This window comes from Pyrgilauda ruficollis, unplaced genomic scaffold (genome assembly GCF_017590135.1).
Source record: "Pyrgilauda ruficollis isolate IOZ18807 unplaced genomic scaffold, ASM1759013v1 scaffold93, whole genome shotgun sequence".
NCBI lineage: Eukaryota > Metazoa > Chordata > Aves > Passeriformes > Passeridae > Pyrgilauda > Pyrgilauda ruficollis.
Genome location: NW_024531377.1, coordinates 2,436,898 through 2,463,824, shown reverse-complemented (window position 1 = coordinate 2,463,824; position 26,927 = coordinate 2,436,898). Strand labels below are relative to the sequence as shown.

The 26,927-nt window shown below is 42.9% G+C and overlaps 1 protein-coding gene across 5 annotated transcripts; it reads left to right on the top strand.

Moving 5' to 3' along the window:
• STON1 (stonin 1) lies at positions 1-24,222 on the top strand. 5 transcript variants are annotated; one of them, XM_041489402.1, is made up of 4 exons: positions 1-24; positions 10,705-12,683; positions 19,341-19,543; positions 19,926-24,222. In XM_041489402.1, exons 2-4 carry the CDS (start codon positions 10,754-10,756, stop codon positions 19,998-20,000), a joined length of 2,208 nt encoding a protein of 735 aa, XP_041345336.1. In that variant the 5' UTR covers positions 1-24; positions 10,705-10,753; the 3' UTR covers positions 20,001-24,222. The 5 variants fall into 5 exon arrangements, 3 of the variants coding, with proteins under 3 accessions (XP_041345336.1, XP_041345335.1, XP_041345337.1); XR_005956983.1 differs by lacking the exons at positions 1-24; positions 19,341-19,543; positions 19,926-24,222 and adding exons at positions 34-174; positions 16,329-16,530; positions 16,692-17,957; XR_005956982.1 differs by lacking the exons at positions 1-24; positions 19,341-19,543; positions 19,926-24,222 and adding exons at positions 34-174; positions 16,222-16,530; positions 16,692-17,957.
• Positions 24,223-26,927: the final 2,705 nt, after the last annotated feature.

Here is a 26,927-nt window from a genome sequence, read left to right as displayed (position 1 = left end):
GGGCACGGAGCGGGCAAGGAGCGGGTAAGGAGCGGCTCTGCCCCGGGGCAGCCGGGCCGGAGGAGCGGGACACGGGGGGGACTCCGTCCGAAGTGGAATTTTCCCGGTGGTTGAGGCGCAGCCACGAAGTTCTGCCTTGGAACGGGCCGGCGGATGGGGCTCTTTTGTTTTGGTGTAAGAACATGATGCATTTAACAAAAATATTTCGCTCCTTTTTCTTTTTAAATTTCTTTTTTCCTCCATTTTCCTTCCCTTCCCTTCCTTTCCTTCCCTTTCCTTCCCTTTTCCCCTCTTCCTTTCCTCTTCTTTTCAAGTAGAAGTGGTGAAAAGGGGATGATTTTGCCCCGGGGCTTTGAATCACGGCGGAAATCGGGAGGCTTCGGGTGCCGGGCATCCTAAGGGATCGCATTCCCATGACTTCTGCCCTGTTAGGGAGGAGACTGGGGCAAGCGAGGAGTGTTTTTCTTTAATACTCGAAGTGAATTGAATTCCTGGAGCCTTTCTCATGTTTTCTTAGTGGTTCGGCTGATGATGTTTAAAGTATGCACGCAGGGTCACGGTGTTTGAAAGCGTGGCTGCAGAAATCTCTCCCATAAATCCAGCCGGGGCGCAGGGCTTTGGGAAAAGCCCCGGAGCGGATGCAGAGGATGTGCTGCTCGGGGCTGGGATGTTTGAATTGCAGTGACCGTACATCCCCCTAGTGCAGACCCCGCGGATGGAGTTTCCAGGATAGTGTTAATGAGAAAAAAAAAAGTAGAAAATATCCCCTTCCTGGCTTTAGATAAGTGGTCACCGAAGGGAAGCTTTGCAGTAAGGTTTTTTTTTTTTTTTTTTTTTTTTTAAGGTGTAGCTTTTCTGATATTTTTGGGAAACAAGTGTGCTGAGAAAACTGCTGACTAAGCTGTTCTCCGGACCCAAGTGAAAGTTACACAATTCTATGCTTCTCCAGTGTTTTTTCTGTGAGGTGGAGAAACCCTGACTGATTCCTCTGCAAACAGGACTTAGCTTTTTTTTTGGGAGAGTGGTAATGACTGACTGGGGAGGAGGGAACAAAAGTTTTGGAGCCTGAGGCTTTTAAACACGAACTGTTCATGTCGGTGTTAACTCGCTTTGCCCTGTCTGGGGACTGAGGCTCTTCTGTAGCTATGAAAGAAGAAAAAGCAGTAGCTGAAGAGAACACTTTAAGTTGTCTGATTTGTGCAATGGGAGAAAATGCAGCGAGGAAAGATTAGCTGCCTCCCTGCCTCTGTGTGTGAGTGGAGAACTGAGCACTGTGCTCTGTAACCAGCTGTGGCTGAGCTTAAGAGCAATTTGTACAACAGGGAGTGTGGCCAGGGACTGTATTTACCTGATGCTGGAGTTGTAAATTACACCTCTGGGAAAACCTGCCCCAAGGCAGGTATCAAGTGCTTGCTTCATGCTCGGCTTTGAATGTTTTCCTTCTCCCTCATGAATATGCAGTAAGTGTTATTTTCCATCACTTCAAAAGTTATTGGGGTTTGTAAACTTCATGGCCCAGCTTGTTGATGATCTCTGAACAGCAAGTTAATGTAGGTTTATAAGTTATCTGTGTGTGGACATTAAGTCCAGCATGAAAACAGAGATGCACTGCCCTGGACAGTGTTTGACTTTGTGTTTGGGTAAACAAGATCCCTCTAGTCCACCACTCCTTTTCTTCTGGTTTTGATTGGTATAAATATAAGCTGACGTCTTCTGCTTCAGAAAAGCAGGCTGCCCACGTGTCTGTCTTAAAAGGCTTTTGGAGAGGAACCCAAATGAGGCTTTTTTTGGTGTCTGTGTTATGATTTTCACTTTCTGACACGACTGTCACCAGTTGCTATTAACAGTACTTGTATCCAAATAAACAAGGATTTAATCAGTACATCTTCTCCTTAGTGCTAGCATTCCTGTAAGGCCTTAAAGCAGGGAGAAGGGGAGTATCCCACAGATCAGGTGAGAGCTGTTCTGTCAGAAAATGTTCCTGACAGCTGTCAGACAGTACCTTTCATGTTTAGAAGACCCCTGCAAATCTTATGTCATGGGTTATACCCCAGGAAGGTATTGCCATGTGTTTGTTGGGCACTAAAGCATGAGGCAGTTTTAAGGGCAGATACAAAAACTGACTCAGAACTAAAACTAAAGTAAAAAAAAAAAGGGGGCTATTATGCTGTTCAGTGATTTTCCTAAATACAGTACTTCTGTCAGCTTCCCTACCTTTTATTACTCACTCTGAGATTAGTGGCAAGAGTTTTGAAGTGTTCTTCTGTGCTGTGTATTCTTTGTGGCATTTCATCCCTCCTTTCCCTTGGACACTGCAAACACTAGCAGAGGACCAGACTTAAACTTCTTTCTGTCCACAGCCAGTTTAATATTTTGATATGTGATCTGTGTGCCAAAGTACTCAGGCGCTTTTTTTTTTTTTTTTTTTTTTTTTTCCAAGGAGGCGGGTAATCCTAAAAAAAAAAACAAAAAAAAACAACAAAAGAGATTGTTGCTGTTACAGAAGTGGGACAGCCACCCATAACTACATTTCTGCTGCTTCTTAGTCCATTATAACTCTCTTCTGCCCAGGGGGAGAAGAGAGGGAGAGGTTTGGGATGTTGAAGTACTTGCCAGAGCCCTGTGCAGAGCTGCTGAGACCAGAGCACTTCTGTGGGATGTGCGTGCTTTCCTAATAATAACATGTTTCCTAAACACAGTTAAAAAAATTGCTTCAGTAGATGCAGTAACATTCCATTAACTTAGTGACCTGCAAAAGTACTGCAAATAAAAATAGATTTATTTTCCTGTCTCTTCTATGCCAGAGCTTTTTTTTTATTATTATTAAAAGAACCCAACAAATCTTCTGTACAGTAAAATGGCATCTGGTGTCAATAAACAGTTTACATGAATCCCTGCTCTCCCTTGGCTCACCAAAATGTGCCTATGGAGTGTAAGCTGTGCCATCACTGTGGTGATGCTGAAGAGGAGTGTGATTCAGAGGATGAAGCAGGACTATCCCAGGGAGCTAAATGTGAGTGGGCCCTGTGGGAGGTGTGTTGTACACGTGACAGGAGCACAGTGAATTAAATATCATTTACTTATCTTGTCTCTGCAGATAATGGGAAGAAATTAGGTGCAACAGCACAGATCAAAAGCCAACCTCCAGCTAAAAAACTTTTTAAGGGTCACAGGTTTGCAGTGAGCACTTTCTAACATAAAAAAAAAAAACCAAACAAAGGAGTTTTCACAATACGCTGCTATGTGTAACTGCTTTGCTTTGAGAAGATGCAATCATGTCTTGCATCACATCTTGCAGTCACCTCTTGCACACAAGTGATGTGTTTTAGAAGGCACTGTGGTATCCAGAAAGGAAGAGAATAAAAACTCTGAGTAGTTAATATTGATTTCATCAGGCTTTTTGTTATTTCTTCTATGAAAAACAAGATTTTTCTGTTAAAGACGTTCACTGAAAGACAGAGAACCATTTTGTGGTTCTCAGGATTTAATCCAGTTCTAATTTGAGCTAGTAAAACTGTTCCCACTGTCTTTGATAGCAGACTGTGTCTTCCTGAGGGTTTTCCTGGCCATCCCATTTGCCAGCAAACGGGGCATGAGCAGAGGCTCACCCTGTCCTGCCTTCTCTGTTCCCAGCCTGGAGCCCAAAGATGCACAGAACCACGGGCCACTAGACCTGTGTTAGTGACACCTGGGACAGTCTGTCACCTCCTGAGCTGGGGAACCTGCCCAGAAAACAGGAAAATGCTGGGATGGAACTCTGGGTGTCATCTGCACAAGCAGATGTGCTGGGTGTCATCTGCATGAGCTGACTGAGAAGTTAGAACTGATGTACTCAAGAAAGATGCTCAGACTCGTGTGGAGTACTGCTGTTTGCTATTCTTACAGATATGCCAGACACAAATGTGGTTTTTATCACTTTGGTTACATTAAAAGGAAAAACAAACAGGTTCTAAGTGTACCCGTGGCTCTTCTTTATGTACCAGAATTATGCAGTTTGTGGTGTGATGTAAGATGTTATTTCATTTCCCTGAAACAAAATAGTTACATGTAGCTGTGGCTTGGGAAAACTGTTTTTTATGTTAGAAAGTGCTTGTTGCAAGCCTGTGAGCCTTGGATGTTTCGTAGCTGGAGGCTGATTTTTGCCTGACTTCTTTCTCCACGCTGTTATATTCACTGGCTGGTGTGTTCTGTGAGGTGTCTGCACATGGGCTGAGCCACAGCAGGTAGGGCAGGACCTGCTGAAAGAAACCTTGCAGCTCCCCTCAGGTGAGAGAGGCGGCCTGCGGGGTACGAGGAGCTCTGCTGCTCTTTGCAGCTCCAGGTCTGCATTCCAGTATCTCTCCCGATGGCTCTTACATTGGGTCTCTATTTTAGTTTCCTTTTTTTAAAATACTTTTTAATTATTGTTTTTAGTTTATTCTATTTTGCTTATGTTATCTCATTCTGAAAGTTATGTTCCTGATAACAAGCTCTGCAAAAAACTCCTTGAGAGGAATGAGGGTGCAGATCCCAGGCGCCGTGATTTGTAAAAATCTCTCGATCTCTTGAGGAAATACCTTTGGTTTGTCACCATAAAGTCATACAGACACTTCCAGTAAAATGTCTCTAGGCTTTTCTGCCTTGATTCCTGTTCCCCACTAAGAAAACAGGGAAGGACAAAGCTGATGTGACTCACCCGTGGTGATGTGACTGCTGGAGCGGGGCGAGGGAGGGTGTGGGAATCACGGCTCCTGTGTGGGAAGGGTGGTTGGAGCTGATGGTGTTACACACAAGACCAGTCATGCATGAGGTTTTGTTGTCTTTTCGAGGCAGCTTTGGAATGACTTCACATCTGAGTGTTAGGGAAGGACTCCCAGAATGGATCTGCACATGAAAAGGAGTTTTTTGACAGTGCCTAACAGCTGAGGTTTGAGCGATTATCCGCGGCAAAGGTGGGAATTGTTGTGGGTAGCTGTGCTAAATTTTCATATCCAGTGGAAGATCCTCACCATCCAACCTCCTCCTCTTGTCAGCAAGGAGAGCTGCTTTGGGGAGGATCCACTTCAGGCACAGCTGAGCAGGCTTGAACGGTTACCAGAGATGTGACTGGCTGCTTTTCTTTCATTCTCCATTTGGGAGCATCCCATAGGTTTTCCCTCTGGTGTGAATCTCATATCAGCTCACAGCCTTTTAAAGCTTGAAGAGGCAGAGCAGTTGGAATTTCCTCAGGCCTCCATCGTGCAGTGCCTGTGAGATCCCTCCCTGGCTGCTTCATCCCGGATGCTCTCCGGGTGTGCAGGGACCGGCAGTGCTGTCACCATCGTCCCTGACCGCGTGGTGGGGAGTCCCCTGCACCCCAAACCCTGTGACATCATCCTCACTAGAGAGCCTCTGCCCAACCCTTTTCTCTCTCAAAGAAAGTGAGTGTTGTCTCTGCTTGGGAATTGGGATGGGTTGTGTTGATACCCTTAAAAATGTCGATTTTCCCAAGCTTGTGCCTTCAGGCAACAGCGAGAGGTGAGTGCAAGAGCTGGGCCTGCCTTTGCTCTGGGGACGTGCACACTGTCAAAAGCTGAAAGCTTTAATTCCTCCAGCTCTCGGGGCCAAGAGTAAGGAATTCCAAATTAAACAGATTAGCTGCAAGCTCTGAACTTCTCCCAGCTGTGCCTATGCCCCAGAGAGTGAGCAATGTAAATAAAAGGTCACACTGCACTTTGAAGTCAGTGTATTTTTGACTATTACACCAGTTCCTTATTTTCTAAAATGAGTAATGCAGTGGGAGGCTTAATCCATATCCCAAATATAAGAAAATGCCAAAAAATTCCTATTTCCCATCAGTTGTGGCTTTTGTTTATGTTTATTTCAGACCTATAGACTGGATACATTTTTTTTTATGTGTATCTAGGATAGAAAAAACAGAGTTAAATAGAAGTGCAGCCACATGTAGTATCAAAGTAAAATTTGAGGCAAATCATCATAAATCAAGCAGTACTTTATGCAGAAGTTGTGCTTCAAGTTTTTTTTTTTGTGGGTTTTTTTATTTTTTTTTTTGCAGAGTTAAGTAATAACCAAAACAGTGACACAAAGAATATGGCTGTAAAACACAGAGATAAATCTGCCATGTTTTACTTGGATATCACAAGGGCTTAGAAACATTTAGAACGTTTTATATACCATATGTGCTTTATTGCTTAAACTGCAGAGAATTTGTACTTCCCTGCGAGACTATTGCACTTTGTGGCAAAATGCTTGAAGAATTGTCTGGGTGTTTGTAGAAAGAACAGCAACAACTCATGGTGTGGTTGTGGGACAGCTTCACCACAGCATGCACAGGCTGCAGAGCTTTGCATTAAATTTCTATATGGCCTGTATGCAACAGACAACCTTGCTCCTGGAAATAAAATTGGCTTGTAGTAGTGTATGGGGTCCAGAGTTTTTCTGGAAGGGTGGAAATAAAAATGGCCAGGCACTGTCTACAAACAGAGCAGCTCATGTGAAGAGCCCAGTTTATTTAGAAGGGATTATTTAACTCTTTTGTCACACTGTATGTAGATGAATCTGGGGGGTTTTTTTGAGCTTGGAGCAAGTAACGAGGCTGGTGTTTACCCAGCTGAACAAGTGGCACACATAAGGTACGTGCTTGGGTGTTACAAAGGGAATTTGTTTACAGGATGTGTAGCTTAACAGCTCTGGAGCTGCAATGGCCTCTGGAGCTAGAGAGGCAATAAGGAATGTATTTATAAAATTATGCTTTTCTGTGTGTTGGGAGTGTGAGTGCTGTCTGTGAAACACTGCCTTTACTTGCTTTATGCTTTGCAGAAGGGAGGTGTTTCCTTGACCTTCCTCTTTAGCTGACCCCATGCTCCTCCAATATTTTAAAAGAGGACCTTTATGTTTGAACATAAGGGGACGTGCTTGAGGGTTTTAATTGGTGCTAAATTTTAGGGAAGACCCCTGAGAGGGAGATGTGCAGGGGGTCCAGTCGTGCCCTGTGCAGGTTCGGTGCTGCTGCTGTGAAGGGGTGACAGAAGGCCGTGCTGTCACAGCGTGGTGGGGACATTGCTGGTGGCACGTCAGCAGCCTCAGCTCGCTGAGGACCCAGGTGCCTCTGGATTAAAAGTGCCAAAGCCTTGGGATGCACCTTAGAGTGAGTAGGGAGTTATTATCAGTGCTCAGTGTAGGAAGAGGTAATGATATCCCCCAGCAAGGCTTGGAAGTTGAGCCGTGTTTTTGCTGCAGATTTGATCTGGGATTTCTGAAGCAACAAAGGACCCAGTGATAGCTACAGCCTATGAAATCTCTCAATAATAGGATAGGGTTTCTCTTCTTTCCGTCCTCAAGGTATTAAAATGAAGAAATTAAGCTGCAATGACTGCTCATTAAATGCTGAGGGAGTGTGTTAATCTGATAAATGGGAAGATTGTTTTCAGGCAGAAGAGGACGAATTGAAATGAATTGCAGATTTTGGGTTCACTGCAATTAATGCACCTAGGATCAACTGTTACTTCAGCCAGCTTTTTTTTTACTGGCAGTTTCAATATTCTAAAAATGGTATTTCCTGCCTCCTATCTGAAAAAGATACCACATGTGCTTGTAATTTAAATGTCACAGGCCACATAACATGTGTGATCAATGGTATCTTGTATCATTTTCCTTTAACCCAAAGCATTTGGGTTACATTTATGTGGGTCCCATGGGGGACCTTTGCTTTTTGGAGGCAAAATACATCTATCCTGAAGCCTGAATTTTATTTTGATTTCAAGGAAAAATGTCCCAGTTCATAGGAAGGAATTTGGAGCTTGGTTTAGGACAAAATAGAAATTGAAAGCATTACTTTATTGCTTTGTGCAGATGTAAAAGAATCAGAGAACAAGTGATGTAAAGCAGCATAAGACTGATTTTATTTTTTTTTTTAAATACTAAATGAGTCGTGCTATCCTTAACACACAAGAGTTGCATTTCCTTTTATTAGCATGACATTATCCAATCAGCTTGTAAAAATCCATTTGGGCTTTTTTCCTCCATTCCTAGTAGTCGTTTCTGGGGATCAGTGAGCAACAGTAGGAGAACCACTATCTATTTCAACACTTGTTGCATTTGTGTTTTTTATTATCATCAGCATCTTTTTTTCTTTTAAAAAACTCCCACGTAACTGCAACAGCAACAAGATGTGAAAGCTGCAGCCTCTGACAGGTACACTGAGGGCATTGTGACTGCAGAGGAAAGTGGTTTTTTTCCACTTTTTTCCATCTGGGAAAGTGGTTTTCTTCATTGACACTTACTGACTGAAGTTAAATGTTTGGCAGGTGGAGTTCAAACATCTTTTTGTTTTGTAATGGGAAAAAAAACCCCTGCCAAATAATCTGAAATGTCACATTTTAAAATGGGAGTAGTAACAGACCCCGGAGGAAACCCCCCCGAACATCTGGGAATAATAAAGGACACTGAAAAATTCCATTTCTAACAAGAAAGGGAAATACTCTGCAAATGTGTTCTTTATTGTGAACACCTGATTTTATGATTTCTTTTCCATTGGTGCATCTCAGTGTTGTGTGATTTGCCCCTTGAGCGTGGCTGTGGTCACACTGGAGGGTTGTGGCAGCATCCCCAGAGCCCCTCTGCACAGAAAGGCTTCTCTCCCATCCACATTGTGTTTTTTTTCCTCTCTCTGGCCATCCCTTATCTCTTGTAAATGCCAGAGGAGTTTTTAATGGCAGCCTTTGAGGCTGTTTCCTTATGTTCTCTTGTCCGCCAGGCTGCCCAGTGTCCCAACTGTTCCAGGAAAAAGCCACATCCCGAGTCAACATCACGTTAGCTGCTCTTAACAAATGAGGCTTTGAGAAAAGGGCTGAAAACTTTGAAACTTCAGCTCTAGAAATAATTAATGCTGAAAGAGCCATGGTGGCAACCAGAGGGAGAGGAGGAGAAGGGTGTGATATGGGAGGAAAAAATGATGACCAAGTCAGAGAGCAAATAGCTGTGATTTTTCTTTCCATTGCTGTGCTTTATGATGAAGTGATTGTGTGGGCGAAGGATACACTGGTATGTGTGTGTCTGAGCTATGACAGTAATTTGTATTTGTTTGGTCCTTTTCTCTCTCTCTTTCTGTAAGCGGTGATTAGAGTGCTTATAAAATAACTAGCATAGTGCAAATATTTTTCTGAACAAAAAGGTCGAGAGTTCAAAAACTAATGAAGGAGCAGAGTCCCCCTCTGTTGAGAGCTCCCTGTTGGTCAGCCTCAGAGTAAGCAGATTTATGGCACTTTCTTACTGGCTACAAACTGCCCCAGAAATAATGGAGAAATGATAAAAATAAAGACTTGTAGCACAAGTTTCACTTGGCTGAACTGTAGCATGTCTAGAAGTGCACTGTTCTCTATGTGTTACAGATAAAGAATGGCTTTTATGGTTATGTGATTCTGTAGTGCCGTGCAATTAAACAGCCCGACTGTGGCTCTCTGTGCATGAAGGGCAATAGCCCTAAGTGATCATTAGCTGACCTTAATTAACAGAGTAATGCACATGCAGGTGGTTTTTGTCTGCGCGAGCTCCGCCTTCCTTGTGCTTTCAGGCAAACGCGGATGTGTTCTGACAGAACAAGAGTAACTTTCTATCAAATGAGCGATGTTTATATGTGCCCCCCTGGTGTTTCATTGTACTCCATTCCTCCTCAGGCATTGGCAATTTTTTGCTTGCTCCCTCATCAGGCAGGAGCAGTGGGGAGGAAGAACTTTGGGGACAACATGCCCTGCATGAGGATGCAACGAGCATTTAAATTTCAGCGCACAATTTAGAACCGCGAAGGCAAGATTAATGATTTACTGGTTGCAGTCCTGCTCAGAGGACACCCAGCTGAGCCCTTTACCAAAGACATTTTGTTTGATGAAGTGTAGTTTATTAATTGGTTTAAAGACCTGTCCTTTTTTCCAGGCCACCAGCCAATTCAGTGCTTGGCAGATGTGAGTGTTGTTACTTGGCCTTGACTTGTGTTTCATCAGCGTTTTGTCTGCGGTGGAGTCTTGCAGTCTGCTCCTCAGCAGGAATGTACTGCTCATCCTTAGGGCTAATTTCTTGTTTAAAAGTTTAATGCCTTTCCAATGCTTCCTTATAACATGTCCAGTTTCCAAGAGTGTAAGCCTGGGTTGAAGGAGCCGATGTAAAGGGATTCCTGCCCAGGTCTGGCAGGCATCCAGGTTTTTTCCCTGATGACAGCAGCATGTGTACCTTTGCCATCAGCACTGAGTTGCTACAGCTTTTCATCAAAAAAATAATCCCTTCTCTCCCTCCTGACTCTATTTTTGGAAACAGCTACACCATTCTTAGTAAAATGCTGGGAAGGAGGGGAAACCTTACCCAGAGCAGATGCCCGGTATGGAAAAATCTCTGTCCATATTTGAAATTATGCATAAGCTGCATAGTATTATGTTGTATATAATGAAGCTGAAAGTATTATTCAAGCAGTCCTGTACTGCTGTGGGGCATTCTGCTCTCTCTGATTGAGAGGCTCTGTACATCAGATGCTCTGAACAGCTCGTAGAGCTTAGAATTCCCTTCAATTCCTAGCCTGGGAGAGCAGTGGGGATTCATGAGCAGTTTATCAGTTTCTACACAGCTTTCTCAGATTATACGTGTAAAACAAAATAGACTGGATTTGTGAACTGCTTGCAAATTTGAGCTTTGTGTGATTTGAGTTTGATTTGAATCATGTTTGTTGTTTCTTCATAGATGGCTTGCGGGTGATGCATTGTGCAAGTGCCTCAAGTTTTCCTACAAGATGTGTTCCCCAAATCCAGCAAACTGGGTCACCTTTGATGATGAGCCTCTCTTCCAGTCACCTCAGAAACTGGTTGACAATCAGAGTAGCACCAAACCGAATGGCCTTAAGCTCAACCTGTGCAGTGTTCATGAGTCTTCAAGTAGGTCGTCCTCTACAGGCAGCACTCCGCTCTCATCTCCTGTAGTTGATTTCTACCTAAGTCCTGGACCCCCCAGCAACTCTCCACTTACTACACCTACCAGAGACTACCCGGGAAACCCCTGCATTTCAAAGTCTGGGATTCACATGCTTTACCCCATCCCTGAATGGCCATCAAATGTTAACCCTTGTCCATCCCCTGGGATTTGCTCATCCCTAGCCTTGCAGAAACCAAGCAGCCTTCCTTTGAGCCCCTCACCTAATGACCATCCAGGTAAGACTTTGGTCTCCAAATCAGCAGATGAAGGAAGTCCTAACCCACCAGAAAGCTGCAAGGAGCTGGCTCCAGGACAATTCCCATACTTCCACAGTGACTGTGCTTTTTCCAGTCCTTTTTGGAAGGAAGGGTGCTCCCTCAGCATGTCACCAGCTAATGCTAGCATGCACAGGAAGGACAAAGTGCTTGACAGGAGTGGGTGTCATCCTAGAGACAAAGAAACATGTCATGATCAGAAAAGCCTTAACCAGGGCTCCTTCAGTTACATCTGTGAGAGGCTTGAACACCTACAAGCTGACAGCTGTGGGGCTGTGGAAAACCCACCCATCTCCAGCACCCACGCGTGGCACAAGCTCTCCCCCACCATCCCACGCAGCCTTTTCAGGAGCCAGAAATCAGATGGGTGGCCATTCATGCTGAGGATTCCTGAGAAGAAGAACATGATGTCGTCTCGGCAGTGGGGCCCCATTTACCTGAGCGTCCTGGCTGGAGGGGTGTTGCAGATGTATTATGAAAAGGGCCTGGAGAAACCTTTCAAGGAATTCCAGCTGCAACCGCAGTGCAAGCTGTCCGAACCCAAACTGGAGAGCTACAATGTCTCAGGAAAAATCCACACTGTGAAAATCGAGTGCGTGTCTTACATGGAGAAGAGGAGGTACCACCCCAAAGCAGAGGTGATCCATGAGCCAGAGGTGGAGCAGATGTTGAAGCTGGGCACCACCGACTATAACGACTTCACCGATTTCCTCGTGACGGTCGAGGAGGAGCTCATGAAACTTCCTACTGTTTCCAGACAAAAGAGGAATTATGAAGAGCAAGAAATGACTCTGGAAATAGTGGATAACTTTTGGGGGAAAGTCACTAAGGCAGAAGGAAAACTCGTAGAAAGTGCGGTCATCACACACATTTACTGCCTGTGTTTTGTGAACAGCGGTGCTGAGTGTTTTCTAACCCTGAACGACCTGGAGCTCCAGAAGAGGGACGAGCGTTACTTTGAGAAGGAGCAGGAGAAGAAGTGGATCGATATTCTCGACTGCCATTTCCATAACTGTGTCAAAGCACAGGAATTTGAGCAGTCACGGATTATTAAGTTTACACCCCTGGACGCCTGCAGGCTGGAACTGATGCGTTTCAGGACACGCTACAATGGGCAAGACCTTCCCTTTTCTGTGAAGGCTGCAGTGGTAGTTCAGGGGGCATACATTGAACTTCAGGCTTTCATAAACATGTCCTCAACTGCTCAGATCCCGACACGTTTACCCTCTGTGAAATACTGTGAAAATGTTATGATACGCTTTCCCGTTCCCACACAGTGGATCAAAGCACTTTGGACTATGAACCTCCAAAGGCAGAAGTCCCTAAAAGCGAAAATGAATAGGAGAGCATGCCTTGGGGCTCTGCATGAAGTTGAATCTGATCCTGTCATCCAAGTCTCAGTTGGAACAGCAAAATACGAGAGTGCCTACAGGGCCGTGGTGTGGAAGATTGACAGGCTTCCAGATAAAAATTCAAGTAAATAATTTGTGCTATGGGCTTGGGTGTGTGTCTTCACTGGGTTTGTGCTTGCGTACCTCCATCAGCTGTCGTGGTTTGGGTTTTTATCTGTGGGATGCTGTTGGTAGAAGCGAGAATAATCTTTCAGGAAGAAAAGAATACAGACTTATAAATTTCTTTAAACATGTTTTCATAATTAATTTGATGGAGGCAGGTGTACTGTCAGTCACTTCAAGTGTGTGGTATCGTGGAAGCAGAGCTGATCATTCTGTGTAATCCTCAAGTCTGTAGTGGTAAGGCTGAGGGAAGGGTTTATGCTTCCTGTGTACCAGCTGGGCAATGGGTGGGATGGGAAGCAGAAATTGGTAAAATGATTTATTAACCAAATATCACACAGCTAATCGAAAATGTGGTATTGTCACTGCTGGGTCTTGGCTTTTGAGCATCATTTAAGAAATGGTAGGTATGATACAGAACTAGAAGGTGCTGTGGTTGAATTTGCTGTAGGAAGTGCTGTGCTTTTGCAAAGGCTGGTTTCTATTACCTCTTTCATGGGTTTCTGCATTGAGATTGTACATTCATGGCAATAACTTCACTGACAAAAAATTCCTCCCACTTTATTTCCATTTCTTTCTGGTGGTGGTACCTCACTGAAAACTTGTAACAGTGCAAACAGCTGCGTTTTTAATTGCACACGTGGAAGTAGTTAATTTACTTTACTTTAAAGCCGAAAATATGACTTTTTGAAGAAGAAAAATATAAATACTTGGGTTTAAAATTCCAATTTTTAGTCATATGACCAGTATCTTTCTAAAGACATATAGTACTTTTTTAAAGGCATAAAAATTCTTGAGGAATACAGTATCTGGCTTCAAGTTCTGTAGAGTGAAGGCATTTGCTCCTTTGCTTGATCCTTTGCATTATGTGTACCTGAGGCTTTGGGGATCTGTGTAAGACAAGGGCACCTGTTAAAGCATTTAATGTAAAATATCTGTAAAATCTGTACTTTTGAAAAAGGGGGTAAGTGTATGTTACTAACATATGGATTGTCCTAGTCTTGTATTACCTGTCTGGGCTAACTGCCTCTTTAAAATGTCCAGAAAAGATTTTACCTTCTTAAGTCCCAGGTTCAGGCATTCTACTACTAAGCCAGGACTAATGGTGGGGGAAGAGCAATGACAGAGAGAGGGAAGTGAAGGGCATGGGCTGGGGAGACTGAAAAGTGGACAGGGAGGGCAGAGGAGTGGTGGAGAGATGTGGGAGAATGAGAAGGCAGAAGAAGATTCTTCAGGTCTTTAAAACCCCTCTCCTGTGCTCCAGGTTTCAGAGATTTGCACCATGTTGCTATGACCCCTGGGTTTTCCCAAGGCTTGCAGGACTGTTTGGGTAGCTTTTAGTATTCTTTGCTATTTAATGTAGGTTTGCTTTTGCAAAATCAAGTCAGCAGTTTAGGCAGTTTTAAAGAAGATTCTAACTCTTATGAATTTCCTGCAGTTCTTTCACCTGAAGATTTGATGTGCACAATTAACTCCAGATTTAAGTTATTGGAAAGGAAGAACTGGGGTTTTTTTTTAGGCATTCTACAGCTCTACATTATTTTCTACCAGTAGCTTAAACTTCTGACATTTGAATAATTCCTCTAGCTGAGATCTGCAGAATCATTTGTCTCTGTTAAATGTTCGTGCGTTTGAAAAAAACATTTTGGTAGTAATACTGCCCAGTCAAATTTTAAACCTCTACATCAAGTGCTCTGTACACAGTTAAGAGTTTAAAAATAGAGTTGTCCCAAGGCGTGCCAAGAGTCTGGAGACAGTCAAACTAATAGAAATATGTAAACTTTCATAATGTGTTTACTGCAGGCAGAAAAATACGCTGAGGATTTTGCTTTCAAAAAGCCTTTGTCCAAGTCTTCTTAAAATTAAAAAAAAAAGGAAGGGAAAATGAAAGGTTGCTTACAGTTATATTGTGGCTCCATTTATAGACATTGAAATATGTTAATATCTACTGGATTCTGCTGAAGTGTTTTCTTGGAAAAGTGCTGGCAAAGTAAAGTCAGTAGGAGCTGCAAGAAACACCAGACTTTTAAAAGCTGCCTGTGCCTATTCATATATATAGATACTGTATTTGGAGTCAGAATTTTAGCATTATTTTTAAAAAAATAAAAGAAAGGCAAAAAGCTCTGAAGGGCTGATCCAGTGAAATTTCTGCAAATTGAGTCTCTGTTTGTGAAACTGGGGCTTAGTGTAAGGAACTGCGGAACATGTTATGATTTTAGCACAGTACTGGGGCCAGACTTTGCAGTGGAGAAGCTGTGTCAGCTGCTTCCCAGGGAGTTCCCAGGGAGCAAGGGAGAGACTAAACTGCAAAGCACTGTGCTTTAATCACTCACTGTGTAAATTTGAGCCCTGTGATTTTTCCTGCTAGGACACCTCCATCCTTGAGCTGTTGTGTAAAGCAACAGTTCTTCAGCTGATTATTTTTTATTTCATTCTGCATCATGGAGCCACTGAGGAAGCAGTGACTAAACAAGACAGCAAACTGGAGCTTGAGGAGATTGTGGCTGCTGGCAGCCTTGTTACAGCACCTGTGCACGGACTCTGCTGTGGGAGGTGATGTGGTTCCCAGGAACCACCAGGTGCTGCTTTTCTTATTCTCTAAACTGCCAAGGTGAAACTCAAAGCCATGGCTTTGTCAGGTGGGCTCCATCCCTGCCCAGCCACCTCCTTCTGGCACTGGCACCACAGTGAGCTGGTGCTTGGTGGTGCTACTGTCCCACTCCTCTATTCCCTATGCACTTCTCCCAGCAGGCTGGAGAAATGTACCCATTTAGACATAGCTGCAGGAGTTACTAACTTCTAACAACCCTAATGTATGTAAATCTGTTCTTAGTAATTGTTTATGTTTTCATGTTCAAAGTAAGAGAACTGGACCTATTTTGGCAAAACTAGAATTATTACATGACTAAGATAACCAGTACATTATTTTGGCTTAAATTGCTTTGTTTCATGAGCCTTTCTCAGATCAAGCTTGCTTGAATGCTACTTATACAGGTAAAAAAAGGCCAAACTGTGTTAATAAATGCAAAGTTAGATTATTAATTGCTTTTGAAATGCTTTTTGAATTCTAAATTATATTTGGAATTTGGTTTCATAGTTTTACTGATGTTTTGTTTGTTTGTTTTGGCTTTTTCATTGGTATTCCTTGGAGACAGAGCAAGAGTTTGGAATACTTTTAGGAAACAAGAGCCAGATTTTCAGATTAGGGCAGACTAAAATTTCTCAATTCACAGAAGTCTTAACAAGTTGCATAGACATCTAAATTGCAGGGTTTCTGTCTCATAAGTTAGATAGTAAAAGCTCAGTAATCTCCCCAGATTTTTCTGGTTGCCTCTCAGGAGTGGTTTGATTTCATCAGTCCAGGTGGTCATGTGTTGACAGTGCCTGATGGGCCACATTTTGGATAGCTGGGCTTGAATATGTCATCTTGAATATCTCAGGGCTCTGAATATGTCACCTTAGCACACTGTGCCTGCTCCAACCTACCTGTCTTTCTACAGCACCATGTGTTCTCTCCTTCTGGCCAACACCTGGCTTTTTCAGCATTACAGCTTCTTTTGCAAAAGGATCTTCAACACATAGCCTCTCTTTCTTCTTCTAACTCCAGTGTAACACGAGGCCTGGGAAGCAGTGGTTTCATGGAGCAGAGATGAAAAGAACTTCTCAGTTTTAGGTGAAAACTGGGGGGATGTTCAGAGTCTTCCAAAATGCTTTGTCAGTCACTTTGTTGTCTGACAGCTGATGGCAAGAAGTTGCTCTACGCTCCTAGCACAGCCCAGCAGTGGCAGAACTTCTCCACAAGTGAAGAGGTGAGTACTTCCCTTTGACATTGGTGTTGGTACAAGGGACAGATGGGCTGGGGGAACCCTGTGTTTTAGGAATAGGCAAAAAGGTCCAATGGAATCTGCTCCAGAGGACCCAAGGCATTATCCTTATCCAAATCCCAAACCTGTCGTCTCTGGCTTTTCAGGTTACCATCTAAGGAAAAGGAAGCACCCCAGAATTCACTGCATCCCAACACCAAGACCACCTCATGGCTGTCAGTCCGCTGGAATATAAACCCAGATGTTTCTTTGGATGGCCCTGAATCACAACTATGCCATGTCTAACAGGAAAACCTACAGCAACAACCCAAGAGGTATGGCTCATCTGTGCCTGGACTCAAGTGGACATCTGATATCCAACATTTACCATCCGATATCTGCCCAGGAAAATTCCAAGCAGTGATTTTTTTTCTGGATTAAATTTTTCAGAAGACAATAATTTGTTAGACAATTCCTATTGCTATTTGTTCCTTCATAGGCGTCTCCCCCAAAAAACTCAAGAAGATTCTGAATTTGATCTCCAAAAGCCCTTGGATGTATGCTGGTTACCTTCTACCACAAATTAACTACAAGCAGCAAACCCTTTTTCCTCAGATCCTTGATTAACCACAGCCCCAGAGGGATTGGCCTTTTCCCTGGCAAAGACATGCCATGCCATCTTGGTGCTGCAATTCTTGCTGTCCTCCCCAGGATGCTTCACTTGTGGCTGGCACTGTGCAGCCCAACCCAGGAAACAGCACAAAGAGCAGGTCAAGTAAGTGTGTTGCCAAGCTGCATCCTGGCCCCACCATGGGAAAGGGGAGCAGGTCCTGGGAGCCAAAAAGAGCACAGTTCAGATGGGATGACATCTTGCAGTGTGGCTCTGGAACAGGATGTTCCTCGTGGTGTCCTGTTGCTGGGATGGTGGAGGACTCAAGGATGGAGAGGTCCATGTTAACAGAGGCTCATTCCACCATATCCAGACAGTCTGGAAGAGGGACTGAGGACCAAGAGAGTGTTCGTGCAGCAGAAATTACCTTGGACACAGCAAGAGGTGACCAGCAGCAGATCATGGACAAGGCTGACATCACAGAGGTGCAGAGATCTGCCTGTCCCTGGGTACATGAGTGATGAAACACCATCTCCTCCTCACACTTGTTCTGTGCTCCAGTTTCATTCTGAAGACATTGGCACGTGGCTGTAATCCTTATTTCTGACTTTGTTCCCTCCTCTATTTCCATAATAAAGTCCCTGATGTTACAGTTTTACTTGTCTCTGTGTTTTGTGTTATTGTCCTCAGACTTCAGCCATATGCTGCATGCCCCTGGCATGGCACTGCTTGCAAACTGGGAATATTTGTGCTCCAGTGCCTTGCAGGACCCTGTCCTGAGGTGTGCCCAGAGGTCTGTGTAATGTTACAGGGCAAACCTGCAGCACAGACAGGCACCCAGCCCAAGGCTCCTAGGAGCAATGGAGATGCAGCTTTTTTATTTATTTTTGCCTTACAAAATGCCTGTGGGCCTGTGGATGTGGAATGTTAGCATATTTTCCCCAGGGGATGGATAAAGCTCAGTTAATGTTAACTCCATCTTCAGTGTTTCCTTCATTTTGATACGGAATTGATTCCTGTCACTGGAGGAAATCAGTGCATAAAGAATGGGACATTTTTTCCTGAACTTCGAGATTCCATTCAGTGTAATGGATGAAAACCAAATATACACTGCCAGGCTTGCCTTTGACAAAATACAGGCAATCCTTTCTCTTCTTCTTTTTATTTTTTTTTCCCTGCCTGCAGCCAAAGCACAGTTAGTTGTCTATGCTGATGATTAAAATCCTGGAGAGAAGGAGAAATGCAGAATTGCTACGTTTTGCCCTAAAGAATTTGGAGAGGATTCTTTTCATTGTATTAAATTGTATGATTCTGCTTTCACACACACAGTCAGTCTGCTGACTCCAGTTGCTTTGGGAAGCAAGCTTTCACCCTGTGTTCCTGTGTGCCAGGAGAAGGGCTTGCCCTTATCATTGCCACATGTAAGAAATGCTGAAACAAGTGATCCTTAGGATCATCCCTAGGATGATTAAAGTAATTCAGAATATGCTGCACAAATCCCTAATGACTCTGCTTTATAACATCACAGTTATTTTAGCAGTACTTTTTTTGTTGTTTTTTTTTTTTTTGAAGAAATGGGGTATGTTCTTTTCCAGACTAGACAGGGACTCCAGGTAGCCTTTATCCTTTTTTGAGGGTATCTTTTTTGAGCAGCACTCTGAGCTGCACCTTTATCTTCCTGCTGTGGACACAGTGTAATAAATGATGGTACACTAGATGGCTGTAGTACTTGAAATAAGTACTGCAGTAAAATTTCTACAGCACAGAGCTCTGGAAAGGGGGTTATTGGACACAGGGCAGCATCTCTGCCTTGACTACACTGGGACCTTCCAGTTTTCATTTTTCTGTCAGAGTAAGAAATGCATTTTTAAGGGAAAACTGATATTCCATCAAATAGTTTGAATTTAGCAACAAAGCTCTACATTTGTAATATCCTCTCAATGAGAAGCTGCAAGGATCTGGTAAATCTTGTGCAAATTAATTTGTAAAATTGCAATGACTGTGACTAGTGTGCTGAAGCAGACAGAAAATGGACAAGGGGCCACCTTATGCCCAAATAGCAAAAGATTATAGATAGAATAACCTTGTATCAAACAACAGCTCTGTGTTTATAAAAGGTAAAGCTCTGCTCTCTTGCTAGGAGACGAACCTAAACAAAGAATAGATAATTCACTAATGGTGTGGTGGTTTTCTATTTTTTCCCAAGGTTTGGATCATCCACACAGCCTGTCTTACAAACTGGAACTGGGATCAGACCAGGAGATACCCTCTGACTGGTACCCATTTGCTACTGTCCAGTTTGTTGTTCATGACACCTGTGCCTCAGGAACAGAAGTGAAGTCCCTGGGCATAGAGAGCGACCTGCAGCCCCAGAAACACGTGGTTCAGAAAGCTTTTTACAATTGCCAGGTATTCTCAGAGCTATGCTTTCCATGTTTTCTTCCTCTTCTCCCTCCCTGCTCCCCCATACAGTATTTGAAAAGCAAATGTGCTTTGTATTCGAAACATATCTTGCACGTACTTTTGATAATGACTTTGAGCAAAAGAATCATTAAATAATAATTCATTGTCTGATCAAAGATGAGACTGAAAACTTGGACTGTGAATGCAGCTTTTTTTTTTTTTTCCCTCATTTGAGCTATTTTTGGGAGTACTGTTTTTGAAATCTGTTGGGTCTGGAAATATTTTGATTTTGTGTCAAAGCTCTTTTTCATGCTGTTGCTGCAATTCACACTTTCCGTGTCCAATTATTTGCTAATTCTGCCTGCTGTTTTTTATTTTCTACCTGCAGGTTGAAATTGAAAAGAAGTGGATTAGGCTTGATGGAGAAGACCCAGATAAGGCTGGCAACTGCCTAATGCAATGAAAGAGGACAGGAGGCACCGTCATAGGATATTAGTAGGGATCAATTTACATAGGAAATTCTATTGTTAGAAGAAGCGCAGTGACCTAGATTAGGGTAAACACTGTCATTGAATTTTTTTTTAGTGCTTATGGGTTTGAGTCTGCAAATCAGTACTGATTGGACTGGCCTGCATTCAAGTAAACTTCCTGTCATGGGAGTCCTGGTATGAGTAAGGTCTCCTTGTCAGAGCAGCAGGATGTGAGCACTTCACTGACTGATTCTAATGTATTGTTTTCCTGTTGTGTATCTGTGACTGGGGAATGATCTCATACTCCTTACTGAAACCTAATGGCACTACTCAAAAGGTTCCTGTCACTTGGACATGTAATATTTAGTAATAAAAACTTCCAGAGTGCTTATGATCTATCAGCACCTGTGTAAGGTCCAGAAGGACCAATTACATTTTTTAGTGCTGTTTGAAAACTCAAGTCCCTCATGTTTTGGCTCCCCTTGATGTATGTGAGTAGAACAAGTCCAAATAATATTCTCAACAAGAGCCTTCATTAATGAGTTGGAAATTGGGTGATTTCATTGGGAAAAAGGGTTCTCTGCAATAATACTCTTTATTCTTCTGTGGCTGCAGCTGTTCTCTCCTCAGCACTTTTTAGGTTCACTCAAAGTAATCTCTTGGGCAAAAAACCCCATATGGCAGATGTGATTGAAGTCTCTGTGCCAGCATTAGACAGTTCCTTTTCACTGCTGCAGCAAGTGAGAGAAGGGGTGGATTCTCAGTGAGTGTAAATCAGTCCAGGGCCATTCATCTGATGAGGCTTGGAGAATTTACACCAGAGGAGGCTTCCTCCCACGAGCTGGAGAAAAGACTGGTGGCTGCTGTTCGCTCTGTGACTCCTTTAGGATGCAAGTTCCAGATGTTGGTATGGAAACTGCAGGAGCTGTGGCTTTGACTAACTTTTAAGACATGCATGGAAAGGGAGACGTTTTCATGCTCCAGGCTCTAAAGGCATTTTCCGTGAGGAAGTAATGCAGGAATGGACTGTCACAAGAGACATGAAGCTGTGATGCTTCATCAGGCAGCCTGAGCTACTAATCACTAATGTCAATGTGTTAATTGTGTTTTCAACAAACAATTGGCCTTTAGGGAAAGGTTCTAATACTTCCCTTCAACCATTATCCCCTTTGCCATTTTTTGCAAGCTGTAATTCCAGTTCTGAAACAACATGATAAATTTAAAAAATGCTCATGATACCTTTTTTTTTTTTTTTGGCTGCAGTTTTCTTAAAATTAGCCTTACTTCAAACTAAAATTAGTGGAGAACAAAAATATAGGAATGCACTGTCTCACTTTATATTTTGTACAGTTTGTAACTGTTTATATGAACACTGTGTAAAAATACAGATAAATGGTATTCCCCAAAAGTAGAAATATGTGGGATATACACAGAGAAAATTACCAGTCTGAAGAAATAGAAGACCATAATATGAACCTAGTTCATCACAATAAACTTTTCCCCCCATCCAGAAGCTGAGAATGAAATGGTAATAGATTCTATAGTAAGTCCTGAGGGCAGGATTTTTATGGGTATTGCATTGCCAAAGCCCCAAACAGACTATTATGGTATTTGGGCTTCTCTATATATCCCTTTTTATTAGCAGATTATATTGTTATAAATCTAAGCAAGCGTTGGACTATAGTAGTGATCCAAATATGTCTCAGCTGTTGCCTCCTCTGTCTGTGTTTTGACTTGAGAAGCCATTAGCACCTTCAAGTCATGTTTGGTGTTTTATTAATATTTAATTTTGGTTTATATTATTCCCAGCTGAACTAAGGGGCACAGCGTTGCCACCAGGGCAAAGTGTTTATACTTGGCGACATGGCAAGCTCTGCAGTTTGCTGAAGTCCATGGTTGTACTACGACTACAATATTTATTAACCTCTTTGCTCAGTGAGGTAGAGGAAGCAAAATATGCATTGCAATAACCTGCAGTTACCTTTGCCTGGGGTGGACTTGTTTTGATTGGCATTAAACAGCTAACTAAGTAAACCTATTAACAGTGGTTGCTCTCCAAAGCCTGTCTCGCCCAGCTGCTCCCTATTTTTCTGTTTTTACGAAGGAGGAACCTCAATATCTCCATTCCATCTCTCTTTCGTCTTAGGATCTCCATTCACAGCACTCACCTCCTGGGCACTGGGTACCTGGTGGTGTTACAGGTCCTGCAGAAGCTGTGGCTGCTGTTGTGCTCTCAGGTGTCTGCTCTGTCTCAGGATGTGTTTAAGGAGCCTGTGCAGTGTTGACCCTTCAAGATACAAGCTACTGTTTGCAGTGAGTGGCATAAATAATGAATGACCACCTTACAAGTCACCATTCCTGCTAGAGAGTTGTATTAACTCCAGTTGTATTAAGGTGTTATGGTGCAAATGGTCATTCAGACTTACCGAACTCAATAACATAAAAAGGTCAAGCTACAGCTTTATCTGTGTTGCAAACCTCTGGATTTTTATTTGAGGCTTGCAAGACTCATGATTAACTTTAATCAGAATTGGATCAGGATAACAGGGAATTAACTCCACAGAAATACTGCTACACTGAAAGAAAGTTACTCTGTTTAATACATGGCTTTCAGTTTAAACTTGACAATTAGTGAAGCCTAAGATTGAATAATTGCCCTGTTCAGTCTCACACTGATGTTCATATGCCTCGATGTCAGAATATTTAAAAATAGGCTGCAGTTTAATGAAAGAAAATTTGGGTTGTCTGACTTTTTTCCCCGCCATCAAATTCTAACTTCCCATTATATTGCAACATGCCACACCAGAAATAACCAGGCTTCTCCTTTCTTCTGTGTTGTGTTTACCATAACTTACTGACCAAATATTAACTTTAAAACTCATTGATAACATTTTCCATGAATGTTAGCTGCATTTTTCTTAAAATTAGCCTTACTACTGTTAGTATCAGCAGCTGATACTGAATAAACATACGGGCTCTGAATTCTTTAGAAATCTCGGCTACAAGTAATCTAATTGTAATTTTGGGAAGGGGAATGGAGATGAGGAACAGTTGCTATAAGCTGTTGTGATGCATAAGCAGTGTCCAGCTAGCAGAAGGACTGGAGCTTTAAATAACCCATGAGGTATTGGCATCATGTGAGGAACCAGGTTTCACACGTGTCTGATCTCTGCTTCCCGCAGCGAGCGCCCGCAGTCGCTGAAATGCTTCCAACTGCCTGGGTCACTTAAGATGCTGACATTTCACTAACATTTACTTCAGGGCAGTGTTTAGATGTTATCTGTGTTTCCTTCACAAAAGGACCAGCAGGGTTTGGGAGATTTTATATTTAAAACAGAAATCAATGAGAACAACTATTTTTATAGTTGCCTTACTTACAAAGTGTCATATTTGCTGAAAACGACAAACTTTATCTTTGCATTCATCTTTCTCGTACTAATTGTATTACTCCAGGTAAATGGTACTTGATGTAATTTTGGATTCAAACACCCATTGAAGTCAGTGGAAGTCTTTTAACTGATAAAATGGGATCTGCATCAAAGTCTCTAAGAATAAAAGAGAGGCAAAAAAAAAAAAAAGAAGAGGCAAAAAAAAGAAGAAAAAAGGAATGGAGGTAATGGTCTGTAGATGAATTTTTATGTCAGTAAGTAAGAAACCTACAATGCTCACTTATTCCAACCAGAAGAGAGCACAAAGTATACAAAAAGAGGTGTTACTGGATGCCACAGCTGTAGCTTTGCAGAGATTGGGGACAATGGTTCTGTTGCCCCTGGGTAGAAACTCTCAAGAAATTAGGATGATGATGCACTCCATTGAGCTTGATACCAAGCCACTGTCATCCTTATGCTCCTTGCTTTGTTTTCCTCCAGATTCTGTATTAATTGTCCAAAAGTATTTTACATCTGAACACATTTTCACATGTTACATTTGGTTGTGTTTATTTTACCTGGCAGACTTCTTTGCTGCGGTGTTGGTATCCACACTTATATTTTCCATTTATTTGTCTTTTTGTTACTTAACACAGTAACTAACTGCTGCAGTTAGTAGTTCTTAGCAATAATTTTGATAACTCTGAAGCAGTGCTGTTACTCCTAATGGAAACTATAATTTTATTTGGGTCTTTTGTCAGTATAAGTGCAAAGAGATCATGCTGATAATCTTGTAATAACATTTTGTAGATTGCATATTGATTAAAAAAATAAAGTTGTATTTCAAACCAGCAGTTTCTTGTGCCCTTAGTAGAAATGTATCAAGCTAGTTTTGAATTTACTATAATTAACTGGTTGATCTTGATCATCAGGTATAGCAGCTCATAAGAAAGAACAGTTCTCGTCTGTGAGTGGGGAATATCACTCAGATAAAGCTGGTAGCAGAAAGCTCAGCGATGCACTACATTACATTTATCATAGAACTTTTGGGGTGGAAGGGACCTTGAAGATCATCCAGTTCCAATCCCCCTGCCATGCACAGAGACAGTTTTCCCTACACCAGGTTGTGCAATGTCCCAGCGAGCCATGAACACTTCCAGGGATGGGGCATCCACAGCTTCTCTGGGCAACCTGTGCCAGTGCCTCACCACCCTCCCAGTAAAGAATTTCTTCCTTACATCTAATCCAAACCTGCCCTCTTTCAATTTAAAGCCATTCTTCCTTGTCCTAGCACTAATTGCTCTTGTCACAGCTTTTTGTGGCCCCCTTTAGGTGCTGTAAGGTCTCCCTCGAGCCTTTCTCCTCTCCAGGGGGAACAGCCCCGGCTCTCTCTGCCTGTCCTGACAGGAGAGCTGCTCCAGCCCTCTGAGCATCTCCGTGGCCACACTCTGAACTCGCTCCAGCAGGTCCGTGTCTCTCTTGTGTTGGGGGTCCCAGAGCTGGATGCAGCACTCTGGGGGGTTCTCACAATGATTTATGGCAGACCCTTTTCTGCCTTATTTCCTAGCAGTACTAACCCAAAGAATGCCGTGGTTTTTCCTGTTGAGTGCTCCTTCTGGTCTCTCTGTCGTATTTGAATATAATGTAGCGACAACTGTTTAAGACTTTCACAAATTTCAAAGTCTGTTCTGTTACTAGGGAAACAGTGAGACCTCTGTGGGGAAATATGGGAATGAGGCAAGAGGTTTATGAAGCAGCATTCAAAGAATGGGATTAAAGAATAAAATAACCGTGCCACTTGTCCTATGCTGCGGTGTCTGTAGCAAAGCAATCAGCTATTCTGGGAAGCACTGGGAAACAGAGTTAACATCCATTTTCACTTCAGTGGTGTGCTATCCTTCAGTGAGCACCTGCAAATGGAAAGGAGCTATCTAGCAAAAGTATGGTTCCCTTAAAGAGCTTAAACATTGTGCAATGTTTAAAAATATCAGCGAACAACATGATTCAGGGACATGAAAGAATGAGATGGGAAATTGCTAGAATATAAGTAAAAACATGAAAACATTTATTTTGGGACAGCTTCCTAGTATTTGCAATGCCTTGTATGTGCTATTTTATAGGACTATTCTTTCCTTAGCAAAAGCAACCAGTAATTTTTTACAATAACAAGCATAACATGTTGTAAGCGGTGCTCATGCTCCCTGCTGAAGCCTCACTAATAAAAATAAAAGCATTGGCTCAACATTCTGCTTTGCCATCCCAAATCCCAGTGTGATTCGGTATTTCTGGTTGTGAGTGGGTACAATCTAGTATTACTTTGCACTGTGATGGCCTTTTTGGTTTAATTGAGAATAACTTGCACTTCCTTTCCCAGCAACAAAAGTCCAAGGGGAAAAGGTCGGAAGAAGGGATGTGCTGGGAATAGAAGAGCTGTGTGAGGAGTGACCAGCAGTGGGGGTAAGAGAGAGGAAGCAGGGAGCGAGCCGGGAGCTGGCAGGAGAGGGCAGCAAACAGAGCGTGTTTGCACTGAGCTGTCTCTAAGGAGAACTATGCCTCTCTAAGTCAAGTTGAAAAGTTTACCAAGGAAAGGGACTGAAACAAGAAAGTGCGGGGTAATCTATGCAGAGAAGTGCCTTCAAGGGAAGGTATTGAGAACAAAGATGGGAATGGCTGCGGGTGGAAGTGAATGATCTCCTGGGCTGGGAAGGAGGAGCTGAAGCAGCTGGAGAAGGAGCAGGGGAGCATGGCAGAGCCGCTGCAGGCACAGCAGGTGGCTGTGAGACTGATGGGGGGCAAGGGAAGGTTCCCCACCTGAGCACGGCAGTGCCAGGCCAGGCAGGGGGCCTGCTGGTTTTTGGTTTCTTTTTTCTACCTCTGTCGAGGTCGGGATTGAAGACACTTGAGATGATAGTTCGTGTTCAGACTCAGGTGTTTATTATTTCTTATCAATGTTACAGTCTCACAGCAGTGACTTCTGCAGTCTTTCATTAGCAAGGCACAGAATGGCTAACTAGCTCTTGTTACAAGGTCTTTTAAGGCTAAATGATCCAATTAAGATGACACCTAAATTATTTTCACTTTTAACCCAATAACTTCCCTCAAAGTCCGCACTGCGGACTTTTCTGTCCAATTACAAAATACCACCCAAATCCATGAAGAAGAAGGTAAAGAAGAACAACCTGCCTCCACCCTAAAACCTCCATCTTGCTTCATATTTATTACTATATTCTGAAACCCCAAACTCTAAGTTTTCCACCCTGTGATATTACACACTTCTAACCAACTACACGCCTGTAATCCCAGTGCTATCAATCAATTTTGGAAGCTTGTTCCACGGCCTCAGGTCAAATGCAAGTGCTCTCCTGGGAGTCGGAGTCTGTCTGTACAGAAAATGTAAAATTCTCAGTATCCAGAATTCCAAGAGGGGCCCTGCTTTCATACAGTGCATCCTGCCATTGTGCACCAGGCAGAACTCGCAGGGCCTGGAGCATCCCTGTTTGACACTGCACCGCTCTCGGTGGTGGTGACCTGTTCTCAGGACAATCTTGCTCA